This window comes from Suillus plorans (assembly GCF_016647745.1).
Source record: "Suillus plorans strain S12 chromosome Unknown HD556scaffold_6, whole genome shotgun sequence".
Taxonomy (NCBI): domain Eukaryota; kingdom Fungi; phylum Basidiomycota; class Agaricomycetes; order Boletales; family Suillaceae; genus Suillus; species Suillus plorans.
The window spans coordinates 241773-255092 of NW_024537390.1; the positions used below are offsets into that span (position 1 = coordinate 241773).

General features: G+C 48.1%; 2 protein-coding genes across 2 annotated transcripts; one reads left to right on the plus strand and one right to left on the minus strand.

Moving 5' to 3' along the window:
• Positions 1–452: 452 nt before the first annotated feature.
• Positions 453–1057, plus strand: HD556DRAFT_1438104 (HSP20-like chaperone; the record flags this gene model as incomplete). The annotated part of the gene is made up of 3 exons (XM_041305801.1): positions 453–625; positions 677–908; positions 965–1057. The coding sequence occupies 3 exons, from the start codon at positions 453–455 to the stop codon at positions 1055–1057; spliced, it is 498 nt and encodes a 165-aa protein (XP_041165256.1).
• Positions 1058–4728: 3671 nt separating this feature from the next.
• HD556DRAFT_1228651 (uncharacterized protein) lies at positions 4729–7266 on the minus strand (the record flags this gene model as incomplete). The annotated part of the gene is made up of 9 exons (XM_041297239.1): positions 4729–4989; positions 5042–5247; positions 5301–5510; positions 5560–5760; positions 5878–6478; positions 6577–6862; positions 6927–6954; positions 7014–7096; positions 7208–7266. The coding sequence occupies 9 exons, from the start codon at positions 7264–7266 to the stop codon at positions 4729–4731; spliced, it is 1935 nt and encodes a 644-aa protein (XP_041165257.1).
• Between the last annotated feature and the right edge of the window lie 6054 nt (positions 7267–13320).

A 13320-nucleotide genomic window follows, 5' to 3' on the forward strand; every position in this document is an offset into this window, starting at 1 on the left:
TGAGTCACTTATTAAACAGGCTGATTCATATACTCTCGGAGTCCGACCTGGGCAACCACAAGGCTGAGTCTTGTCCCGACGGATGAGTAAGGCGATTATGCCACGACTTCAAGTTGTTGACAGCTTTCTATCATGTAGAGTCGGAGTCATGGTAAGAGTCACTGTCACTGCAGTCTTACCGGGACCAGTCGCGGACATATGGACCTCATTCACGGATCAGCCTTTAATCGGGGAATGCCATCTCGAGCTCAAGTAGGACTCGTCGCGTTGCTGTGTTAATCTGCGGATCATAGCCTTGACTCGAATGCTGCACAGCCTGTACTTCGGGTTGGGTTGGCGCCTGATACATTGATGACGCAGATGCCGATCTTTCGGCATCTTGCGATACCACATAGTATAAAAACCTCGACTCAGAGTCCAAAATCTGACTGACAACAACAAATCCTACGTACATGACCGTCACCACTTCTACGCATCACAAACTGTCTCACTCTCGAAACACCGACGAACGATTCCAAGCCTTGGATCGCGCCTTGGCAAGGAGATATGTCGTGCGTCTACTCCAAGAACGAAGATTGCGTAGCATGCAAGAGCAATCTCAGGGCGATGTATTATTCAGACCAAGGTGATTGCGTTTTACACTGATCATTCGAAAACATTCTTACGATATATTTAGAGTGGAAATATGTGATAACGCCTCTTCGTTACGTATCACGGCCACGCTTGAACTTCCTGGCATGAAAGCAGACGATGTGCGAGTCACACTCGAACGTGATAACCTTCTCGCTATATCAGGCGAACGCGTATCGAAAGCACTTTCTGACCAGTCCGCGTCTGTTAGCTTTCCTGTCAGGGAGATCAAGTATGGAAAGTTTCTTCGTACACTGGATGTTCCATCCGGTACAATGGTGAGTTCATCGTGGATCTGGAGCTTCTTCATTAATTTCTGACCCTATTCCTCCAGATGAGTACCATATCAGCGGCAATGAGCGATGGCATGCTCCTTATATCTTGGCCTCGTTCTCCTCCGGGCGCCATAACGCGTTCTCCGCAGTGATCTTTCGGCCACGCTGTGGCATCATGTTCTACCTTATCCGTTCTTCTGGACTACACTCCCAACTCCTAAATTATGATTTATATGCTATGCCCAATCTATAATTCTAGACGGTTTTCTGATTTATACACGGTATAGGGGTTAATTGTTACCATAGATATCTTCTGCTCATCAGCTTCTTGCTGCAGTTTTGATAGCCGTCCTATCATATTTGTTTTACTTGTAGCATACAGTACCTAAAGCCATCGTTCCTGTGTTGTGTCATAATGCTGGACAGGCGCAAAGTGCTTATCTGTGGCAGAGGCAGATTCACACTAACAACATGTATCACTATCAGTACAATTTCCAGCTTCTTCCAATTTAAGAGAACAATGCAAATGTATGGGACGAGTCACTACACTGCTTAATTTCACAAGACTGCGCTTTGTTCATTAAAATGCACATCTGAGAGCCTCCGTCCCAGGTCTTTCCATAGTCACCACTCGAGTCTTACAGATCCTGCATCTGGACCATCCAGACTGGGTTGAATCCAATGTACTGCTCCCAAACCAACTTGTCTAGCTTATAAGTATTATTGCCGGTGTGTATGAAGGAAAGCCAATAAGGAATGAGGTCGGAAGCGAATGCAAATTTGGCAGCGTCTGGCGTAAATGTCGTACAATCATTGAAACTAAAATATCATATCTTTGAGCCTGTGCTTTGAGTCAGAACGAATTACAATCAGATTCTTACCCGATGTCAGTGCCATCAAACACTATCGACTTCTCCGCAGCATATGCTACGGTACCCCTCGTTGAGGTGGGTGTGTTGCACCGACAAGTCCAAGGACTAGAATAAAATAAAGAGGGGGTGCCGATAGCCTGACGCTGACGCGTACAAACCTAGCGTTATTAGCATGGCCCAAGGAACGGAACCATAGCAGTGTGAGGCTCAGATTATACACCGCATGTTCGCTTGTGACCACCTGCAACCGCTGACTCGAACAGTCTACTGGATCATCCGGCGAGTCATAGCCAAAAGAACTCCCGAATGTCTGTGTCTGTCATCAATGGAATAATTCCCCTAAGTGCTAGAAAGATGATCGCTCCCCCAAAACGAGCCTCGTTGAACGTTTTGCTATAGAATGTTTTTGTTATTGATAGGAGGAGTTCGGCACCGAAATGACTCGAAGTACCCAACTATAGGTGGTACATGAGAACGAACTCATCATGACTGCTGAAACCTTGCTGTAGGGTATCCAGTAACCAGCACGCCACCTAAGCGGGACGGAATGAATTATGCAACGTGGAATTACCTCCCGTAAGCTGCGGAAATCAGTGCTTCGCGTAGGACGCACAATTTTCCCTGGACTGCAATATCCTGTGCCCGCGCAAGCACGCTGATACTTGCATCACGGAGGCATGTCAGGGAGCCCGTTCCACGCCCTGCATACGATACGCAGTATTGGGGTTGTTGGGCGCTAGATTGGGCGCTTGGCGCTCATCCAGGCGGGCGCTTAACATACCTGCTGTTGCTCAGCGCTCAAGCGCTCAGGGGTGGAAAGAGGCGCTCTGAAGACGCTCTGCGCGATAGCGCCAAGGCAACAGCTTTTAGCCCTCGTCAACGTGGCATGTGCGGCTTCACAGAGCTACCGTTGCTCTGAATGGCTACTTGTTGGGTCACCAGTGAATTTGCTGATATATGACTCGACCTTGACTGAGGCTATGGAAGCCCCCCACATTGAAGTCGCCGTTATAAATGATTATGGGGTCGGTGAACTCGGGTATGGCTAACAAGCCGAAACGGTAAGACACAAATGATATTCGGAATTTGATTGATCCCGTGAGAATACTATGTCCTTGTCACTTAACTCCGCCATAAGTACAGGCACCCCATAATATTAGAGTGCAAACTTACACGATGATCTTGTTAACGCCTTCTTTGACGCCATGGTGAGTAAATGTTGACTTTTAAGTTCAGATCTGATCCTGTTCCTCCCGCATCCACAACTAGGCCGTGAATAGAACGTTGAAGGCAATCACACATACAACCGTGACCCGTCGTTCCCCGGGGTGGTAGGCTGTGTACCCACCGTTCAAGTTGTTCCATGTGTAGTCCTTGGACGGACAGCAGTGCACGAAAACGCAAATCGCCTAGAGGGGCCTCGGCATATACTAGTAACCCAATACGGTATTTAGGGGCGTCTGTTTCCCGCATACGCCAGATTAACTGTGGGCCACAGAGATCTCGTGCAAGTGCTTAAGGTTCAAACGTTCGGAACCTTGCGCTAAGCATCGTGATCGGAGAGTCATCCGCCTTTGGGTTTGTAGACCACTTTCTGTGGAATGGCCCACTGTTCCGCGGGAGTCACCAACTCACTAGTACAAGAGCAGTCATCGAATCTGGTATGTAAGGCCCATTCATATGTATCTGGTGTATGACACAGGGTTTACTCATACTTTGAAGATCGTTTCAGGAACACCGAGGATAGCGAGATATCACCCCGCTTTCAACGGGACATTACGATATGTGCCAGGACATTAATATCTCGAAGGGATGACGAAGAAGTTGATAAGGCGGCAAGAGAGTCAGCAGAACAACAACCATTGAATGTAACATTTGCAACTACCTCTCACATATCATCTCCGCGGACTGCCATGGCACCACGAGCACCTTCCTCTCTGCTCAAGCAAGTACATCGCCAAGAAATCCAATATAATCTCACTTCGTCTTCCGCCAGAAATCCCCGTGTTCAATGCTTGGCGCTGGACTCCAAAGACATCATCCGCTCCTTCGTTAAACTCACCTCATTCCCGAAGCAACCCCCACCATTAAAATATTGATATTGGACCTTCGCTCGCAACCCATTGTCCTCAACAAACACCCGCACCGATGGGGAAAGCTCCCCTCACGGCGCCCTCGTTGTCCCCATCTGGAGGGGCAGTGCGTCATCCTCGTTCGGCTGCTTTCAGACGCGTAGTACACGTCCAAACGTACAATATGTGAGTGTCTTGGCGCTGTTCATTGGGAAATTACAGTTACACCGTGCTCACCGTATCAAGGACTTCAGCAAACGGAGACCCACGACCTTCCTTCTCCAACTCCAACTGGCTGGACACTGACATCATATATACATAATGATAGAAGTAGGAAGGTTTAGCTTGCTGTAATGTAGGAACACATTAAAAACGAATATACCGAATCAGTGATACGTAAGTTCGAATCAACCACATCGCATGGGACAGGTACAATCACGAACCGGTTAACGAGCTTGTGGGCTAAAATGGGATAAGTATCCTAGGGGAACAGATGCATCTACGAAGCTGGACCACCTGTCTTCCAACATCAAATCACTTTGCTGTCCTTGTTGGGGACTGTAGAGCGAGGAAGTGCACGGAGAATGGCAGTATAATGCTCCAGAAATCTCCCGCTGAAGTGACCCCAACCGAGGCTGCTCGAGCGTCCCTTCCCCAAGTCCATACCCCTGAACCTCAGGGATGCTGATAAAATGCGGCTGATAAACGTTTTGTTGGTCTGAGGAAATGTTCTGAGTTGCCGTGGAATTTGCAAGCTGGATTTGATGTTTGGGAGACCACGAAACCTGCTTAGAATGTTTTGTTACCAGCGCTGTCCGACCGCCAAACACCTCTAATTCGTCAGGTTCGTCCTCTGATTCAGATGGCCTTGGAGGTAGTTTATGGCTGATGTGTTGAAGGGGAGCCATCTTCGCGTCGATCGCTTTTTGATGAAGCCGAAGTAAAATTGGCTTCAGAGGCATGATAGTGAGCTCTGGTAACTGACAGATACCATCGTTCAAAACTCACCAGCGCCCTTTTGGCACGGCTACAAGTCTGTGCCGCCTCGTAATATAACGAGCACGCCTTTTCTAAATGCTCCAATGGGTCCGGGTCTAGTTTGATGCCAAGTCTTCGGATGGCGACGGTGCCAACGATAACCTCGACAAATCACGTCAATACAACCCGCCAAACAAGACATAAATTCGCGTACTGCTGCTGAGAATGCGTGGGACCATATTCGCCACATTCGGGAGCATATCACTGGCTGTAGCTTGAATTGGCTGATAGTCAATGTGACCAGTGCACTGGCACATTGGTAGGCGACCATGAATGATCGGCCTACAGGGCTTCTAAGTGGATCCGAGGGAAATTCCCCCATGGCCTGTGCAAAGAAACCTCTGTGCAAGAACATGAGCGCTTCGCACTTCAAGTCAGTCAATAGGAATCTGTGAAACCACCGCGACACGCACTGAGATCTCTGTAAGATGTTAGAACAAAAGCGACCATCTCTATGGGCACACTGTCAGGTTGTGTCGAATTCGCAGATACAGGTATAGAAAATTCCCGTATTTTGCGATCCAACTCGAGGATGGTTTGGTAGTTAGGTGGCCTTACAGCCTGAGTGGCTTCAACGACCGGTGCTAGACATTCCATTGTGTAATAAGAATTCCAGTTGCCAACTTGTGATAGATTAGAACTCTTTCCCATGCAATGGCGAAATAACCTTACATGGAGTGGGGATTTCTCCCAACCGGTACGTAGCCTCCTCAAAGTCACTCGGAATCTTGCAGTCGACGACGGCTGGCATAATCACGGGGGGTCGTCCAGTAGCCAGGCTTTGCCAGAGAGATTGAGAGAAGAGAGCCCAGAAATATGAACGGTGTTCATAGGCTTCTCTCCCCTTAAAACCCCATCGTGAAGGATCCTTATCTGCATGGTGACATTAGCCACGTATCAATGGTTGCCTTGCGACATAACATACGGAACCCAATCTAATGATGCTCGTTAGAGGTCTGTCTGATGATTGTGACACCTGTATCTCGAAACGAACCTGGAGTGCGGCTTGACCAGCAAGGTTGAGACAGGAGTAACAAAGCTCCGTGTTGCTCTCGATGCCACTCATGCCGTAGTACATACTCATAAGATGCAATGACTTAATTGTAGCCATAGACCGCTCCGTGAATACAGATTGCAAACACAAGGCGGCGCGCGCCACTCTTTGATAGTGACGAGCTTCGGCATTATACGGGGGAAGAGTGGGATCAACCAAAGCTCCGAGCGCTAGTGTACTGAATAGCAAGGCCAGGTCGTGTGGACCATAATGTGGCGGCTCCAATGAATGTATCTCCGTTCGGTATATCAACGGGATGAGATGGCCAATGATGTGCTGTCGCGAAACTATAGGAAACACCCATGAGAGAGACTGTAGGAAAGTTTCACATAACGAAATAGCGCGCTGCATTCCTGGTAGGTAGGATTTCATCATCTCAAGGAAGTGTTTGAAGTGTTTTTTAGGTATCCCCGAGGGAGTGAAAGGGAAAACCCGATCAAGGTTGCTGATCTGAGGGTCCAGGTAATCAACCTCGATTTCATGTGTCTCGGTCGATGGTGACGAAGTATCAGGGTCAGACTGCGTGGTCATTGTTGGCTATGCGCTCTAGAAGAGTGAATAAGACAAACCAGCAATAAAGTCTAAGGCTCAAGTAAGTGCCTTCGTATGTCATGGGCAAAATGTCTAGTCCGCACCTCAGAACCTCCGGAAGGTCCGAAGAAACAAGCAGCATGAGTTTGTGGATTGCCATCAAGGTGCAAAGAGCCTAGGGAATTTATCAGACTATGTGCCGACGTAGATGGGGCGTCGACGCTGCTCCCGCTATCAGCCTCTTCAGTTGTCCATATTTTGGTCAGCAATGGGTGTGGCTGAGTAGAAGTATTGACCTGCAGGATTGCAAGAGCGTCTTCGAGTGAGCGCATTCGCTCTTCGAGCTTGGCGGCCTTTTGACGTAGATATTCTTCGGCAACACCGACGAAGCTGACGGAGTAAATGCCATCTTCAGACTTTGATGCACTTGTGCATGCGGCAGCACCATGCTTACCGGCTACCCTTTCCTGGAGGCATAGTGCCTACAATGCATCATCCGTATGGAAGGTTTGCATATTCGACGTCATGAATGAATTCTTACCATTGGGGCAAAGCATGCTGCATCCTCTTTTGACGCAAGTAGAACATGGCACTATATGAATACGATCAGTCCGATGTCCAGGACTACTTTAAAGTGAAAGATTTACCTTGCCTGTCACATCGGGCTTTCAGTCTGATGGGTGATCATGAAAAGTGAATAACACGACAAAGAGATGATTGTGATGAAAAACCGACCTACGACACTCTGCACAAGCTATCTCTCCTCTTGTTCGTTGTCTTTCTTTGCTGCTCATCACCGAATTGAATTGAAACCAGTACTGGCAGCGTCGGAGTTTTCACTAGCATTAGCACCCTATATTTGAATGTCGCGGTTTAAATGAGATATCAGATCCTCGGAACTCGGATGAAGAGAAATATTAATAATAGAATCAGTTTCTTGACAAATTCAAAACGGTGACCTGAAATCGAAGATCGCTATTGAGTTCCCGGATGTTGTAATTATGGCATGAAGGGATAGAGTTCCGGTAAATCATTTTAACAAACTGGCATGATGAAAGTTTCTTCCACACTAGTACTATTGTGTTTCAATGGCAAGCGTACTACACTTGGACTATCTATATACGACTGGTAAAGCACTACTACTAGTAGGTAGTATCACCGAAATCAACGCAACTCGCGGCTATTACCGAGCTTCAAGTTTCCTGGACAGGCGCCATGATGCTCCTCATGGACAAGAATGGTACCTCCGCTCTCCACTCTCTTCGCTGGCACCATCACATTGGCGAGTACAAGTGGCTACCCCCCTGGAGGTACAGGCACTCAGTAAGATTGGACCCGCTCCCCGCCTCCTTGATGGATCCATAGTGCTATATTGAGAATGCGGCCATGCATAACACACGAGGTCTGATATCCCTGATGCTGACTCTGATAAATTATTAATCGCTTTCAACCTATCCGCTTATGACAGCCGAAAATGATGCTCTTACCGAGTTTTACCGCCAAGACCTTGAAGAGTACAGGTCCCGAGTCGGTAGAATACGTGCGTTGTTAATCTTCGAAATATCCAGAACGATGCTTCCTATTATGTCGCTCGCAGGTATGCACTCATACTCACTTCACTATGAAATGAGCGTAGCGCTTCATTGTCACAGGGAACGTTCCCGCGACGCGCATCTTCTGGCGGTCGTGCCACTCGCGCAATTACGATCACTTACTCCATGTAAAATTTTGAAGTCAAAGCTTAAACATGTTTTTGGACTTATCTTTACACACCTTACTCCAAACGAGCTGAAATTCCGGGGGCTGTGTTTGCGCGTCCGAGCCTTCCACGGACCAAAGGGAGCCTATGTGCATAGAGACCAATATTGAGCGCTGTTATTGGTTGACAAACGGAGTAAAAACCAAACCGGAACTTTCTGTCAGTGGATTGCCGGGCACAGTTGTTGGCGCTGACCGAGTTTTTGGCCATCGTGAATTGACAGCGAGTCGGCGACAACCGAATTAAAAAAAGCATATTATCTCAGTCGTGGTTGAAGACTGCTAGGTACCCTAGTATAGAAAAATCATATGATATCGACGAGTTAGGATCGTGTATGTGACGGAAAAATATCGGCTCACAATTCAGTCATGTATTCGAAGACATTGTTATATTCGCGTGCGGGGAGGTCGACGGAATTGGCAAAATGGATCGTCAGTTCTGATCCAGCGCTACACGGCGATTGCTCCGCTTACTACCACTTGCCGGCTGACCATCCAAAGGTTCGTGCAGAGCTTTGTAAGAAGTTTGCAATTTGAAGGACCAATTGAGGCCTACTAGAGTCCACTAAGGTCCACATGGTTTCTAATGTGAGACGTCAGCACCTTATTCGAAAGTGTTGCATGTGGGTATGGTGACTTGGTCTCGCCGTGAAGAACTTTGTAACGAATTTGCAATTTCAGCACCCTGCCAGTGGGGACACAAATATATAACAACAGTTTATAACCCTGGTTGGAGATAGGAGATAAGGGATAATGTGATCAGTACTACACGTTCTTGGAACAATGTCTTATTGTATGCACTGATGCGATGTTACCTCGTCGACCACACTGCTTATCAACAATTTTTTTTCGCTAGCAGGAGCATCCTTAAAACCAACGTAAGGCAATGAGTATAGGAAGCAATTAATATTGCTGTGGCGGCGGCATGCAGCTAAGGTGAAAGGTCTTAGCTTGCCGCATGGTGAACTATCATGCATTATCTAGTAGCTTCGATCCCGGAGCTTCAAATCTCTTCTTCATCTTCCCTGCCTTATTAATACCCATCCAGGGTGAAACGGGTGGTGATGTTCGCGGGAGCATAAGCGCCATCGAGTAACTGTATGATACATATTATTCAAATGGTCGTATCCACAGCCGAAATGAAAGTTATTCAAGTTGCCTAGTTGAAGGAAGTTGGGTGGAGTTCATTTACATGGGCGGCGCGGTGTTATGGTTCAGATAGTTTCACTATCAGTGATGCATGCATGGGTACTCCTCTAGGGAAATTTATTTGAATTGAATTTCCGCGCTCGCAACGATGATTGCCCAGCGAGGGGTACTCATTGCCAATACGTTGGGTTCGAGCGAAATATGACAAATAATTGTCGACGCCAACGATTTAATAACATACAATGGCGATCCGGGTGTTGCTATAAGTTGCTGTGCGAGGAAAATTCATACTCCCGGAGAGCGGCGTATGTATCGTCATACCAGGCCATGTACCTTAAACATCGATTATTGCCCACCCAGACAATTTCTAGAAAACCCTTGTATGGTATCAAAAATCAGAGAGTAGTAAACAAAGCGAGCGTACATCTCGTGCGTCGCCTGTTGCGCAAGGCAGACTGTTGTTCCTTTTGTGCTTCAGCTTGCACTATCATTAGCACAGCCCAGCAACTTACTCTAAGTTGCTTAGACAGCAACAGAGGAAGGCTAGCCTTGAATTGGCAAAGTGGATACCATGCAAGGCTTTCACAAGCATGAACAGCCACCCTGGACGACCAGATTGAACGAAAACAGTCCTGTCTTCTTTATTATGCTGACTGTCTAAAGAATGAGCAATGAAGTCCTCTAGAACAAAAACAGGAAATTTCTTGTTTTTTTTTTGACTTGAGATGTGCTGATATTGTTGATCAGCATGTGATAGATATCGAATCATTTTGACTTTACGGACGACACCGATTGGATGGCAAGAACCTCGCCATAGAAAACCGAACACATTAATTCAGCGTTACGACAGCGATGACTGGAAAAACTTAAAACCGCACACATGTGTAAGGCGATGAATTAGATGACAAGCAGTAACTTATGGGCTCTTGGGAAGACGGAAAAACCTAAAACCGCGCACATGGCACATGCGTAAGGTAACAGCCTAGACGACAAGTAGTAACTTACGAGTTTCTTGCGGGGATAGATTTACAGCGATGTAGGATGTATCTGGTCAAGTACCTTCACTAAGTCCACGTTCTGCTGCTAGACCCAACCTTATCTTATCAGATATGGGTCTTGCGGGCGCTAAATGAACGTGAGTTCTTGCAGGCGTCAGAGGTGAATATGCGACATGTCGAACGGGGGCAGTATGCATAAGTTACGAGCATGGTAAACGTACACCGACATTCGAGGAGGTAGCTGCATCCTGAACAGGGACAATGAGTAGGTTTGACCCACAACAAATCGTAACGAACCGGAGCTATGATACATCTTGGCGATTACCACGGAGACTAATGGGTTATTAGTATTATTAGTAGTCCTGGTGAATGAATGAGTTTGTTGGATTCGCTGTGAGGAGGGGATCAGATCGTGATGAAGGACAAGGTTAATTGCACCAACGACTCGAATCGATGTTCGAGGATCACTAACGTTATTCTGGAGAAGATCTTCGGGAAAGCGGATGGCATGGGGGTTTGGGTGTATTTGTGTCCGCAGCGTGGACCCGTTAAGTCCGTTAAATGTCAGGTCCCTTGGGGGTGTCATCTTTTTTCGGATCGGCGGGCACATGCGGAGGCACTTCTTCATTCCTTCATTCCATCGTGTTCCATCGATTATGGGTGTTGTTGAGATAGTTTAGAGGACTGCCAGACATCGTTGGAGAGGGTGTTGAGAGTAACGCCACAGCGAGGTAGATAGTTTAGCGTGACATGTGACAGGGAAGTGTGACTGTACATTGTGTTGACTGTTGGCTTGTTTTTTCGCGCAAGCAGGCAAGACACGACAACCATTGGCGACCTGTCACCACGCCATTCTAGCCCTTGATTCAAGGGCATTACAGGATAACACAAGATACTTCAATTTTACTACTTTAACGCTTCAACTGGGTCTGTGCGTTATTCTTTTGCCGAGTTTCGTTCCCTGGGAACAGTTCCGCAGCAGTCGTTCCGAGTTACTTTTGAGTCGCAGGACAGGTTTTTTGTTGGTAAGTGAAATCCATTGGTACAATCAAAAGTAAACGCAGGAGCATGCCCGCGCTTTCCGGCCGGTCAATAAAATCTCATCATATCCATTTTCTCGTTTAGCATTTGTTATCACAGATCTTCGACGCTATCTCTCGATCCGAATTCCTCTAACTTGGTCAGAACCTGTTGTAAAACGTAAGCTCCACTTGTCCCCTCTACCGTCCCCCCATGTTAACTATATGTTCCCGTCTAGTACTAACGTCTGGGTCGGGCGCTAACGACCCTAAACTCGTGCGTCTCTCATGCATGTCATAGTTGGACACTGTCCTCATCAACATCTAATACCTTAGACGACTTACAATGAACTACCCCCCGCAATTAGCAATGCAACCTAGTTCAACTCAACTAGGTCACAATCAATTCTCCCAACGACCTACCTCCTCCAGCATGTCCTTTGGAATGCCCACGAACACCAATCCCGGCATCTCCCAAATGAACGGTGCAAACATGCCCATGAATCCCGGCAACAACATGGGTGTACCCATGAACCCAGCCATGTCGATGAATCCACACAACATGTCCATGAACAACATGCCGATGAACATGAACATGAACAATATCAATCCATCCATCCTCGCCGCTTTTCAGAACCCCCAAAATTCACAGAATGGCATGATGGCCAAATTTCCAAACTACCAGGCCTCTCAGCAGTCCATCCCCCCTTCCACGCCTAATCTTGGTTCAACGCAGGGCCAGGGCCAGTCCATATCGCCTTCGCAGCTCATGTCAGCTTCCCCGTCACAGCTTATGGCTCAACAACTACATTCGCAAGGCTCTAATTTGACGCTCACCCCTGCGCAGCTCCTTCAACAGCAGCAAGGCGGCATGAGCCAAGCCTCTATGGGCACCATGCACCCGGGTATGAGCGGAATGGCCGGGATGAACATGGGTGCCGGTGGAATGCAGAATTTGAATATTGGCAACGCCATGCCCAATATCAACGGAGGTGCGATGAACATGCCTACCGGTATGCAGAACATGAGCGCCAACATGGGCATGTCCAACATGATGAGCGGTATGCCAAACCTCAGCAACCCTCAGGTACGCATGCCCATAACGCCTCAGCGTTGGGCGCAGATGTCGCCGCAGGATCGTGCCCTCTTCCAGCACCAACGGCATCAACTTAGCCTAGCTCAACCGCCAAGCGCTCCTAATCAGCAACATCACGAGCGGGGCCCAAGCCTGACGCACGATCGCCCACCGAGCCAACATGGGAGACACGACCGTGCCTCAAGTCAATCCCATGACAGGCAGCCCAGCCAGCAGCCGCAGGACATCTCTCAGGTCACTGATCGCCCCTCCTCATCTGCGTCCATTCGCTCCCATCACTCCCATCATAACCTTGATTCTGGCTTGATGCCCCCACCATCCTCTCGACCCGGTACTTCTAGCAGCGGCATGGGTGTTCCAAACGTTAATCCACGGATGAATCAGCAATCCATGAATCTAAACCCGCACCTCAACATGCCGCCCAGTGCCAACATCAATCCTAACATGAACGCCAGCAGTAACATCAACCCTCACATGAACCAGGCCTCGAATATCAACCCTGTGATGAACCCAATTCAGGCCCAGCAGAACATGAACTCCGTCATGCACATGAACATGGCTCCGTCGAATATTAACCCCGTGATGAACCAGGTTCAGAATATGGGTATGAATCCGCATCTGAATCACCCTCCGACGAGAGCGGATTCTGCGCATGGACTTGCTGCGTCGCCAAAGCAATCACCGAGGATGTCGGGGATGATGAATCTTGCTGGTGGCCCTCCTGGAGGCATGCCCGGTAGCATGGGCGGCCAGATCAACCTTGGAATGACAGGCATGCCAAGTGGTGGAATGGGAATGCATGGTGCCCCCATGAGTGGCGTCCCTGGT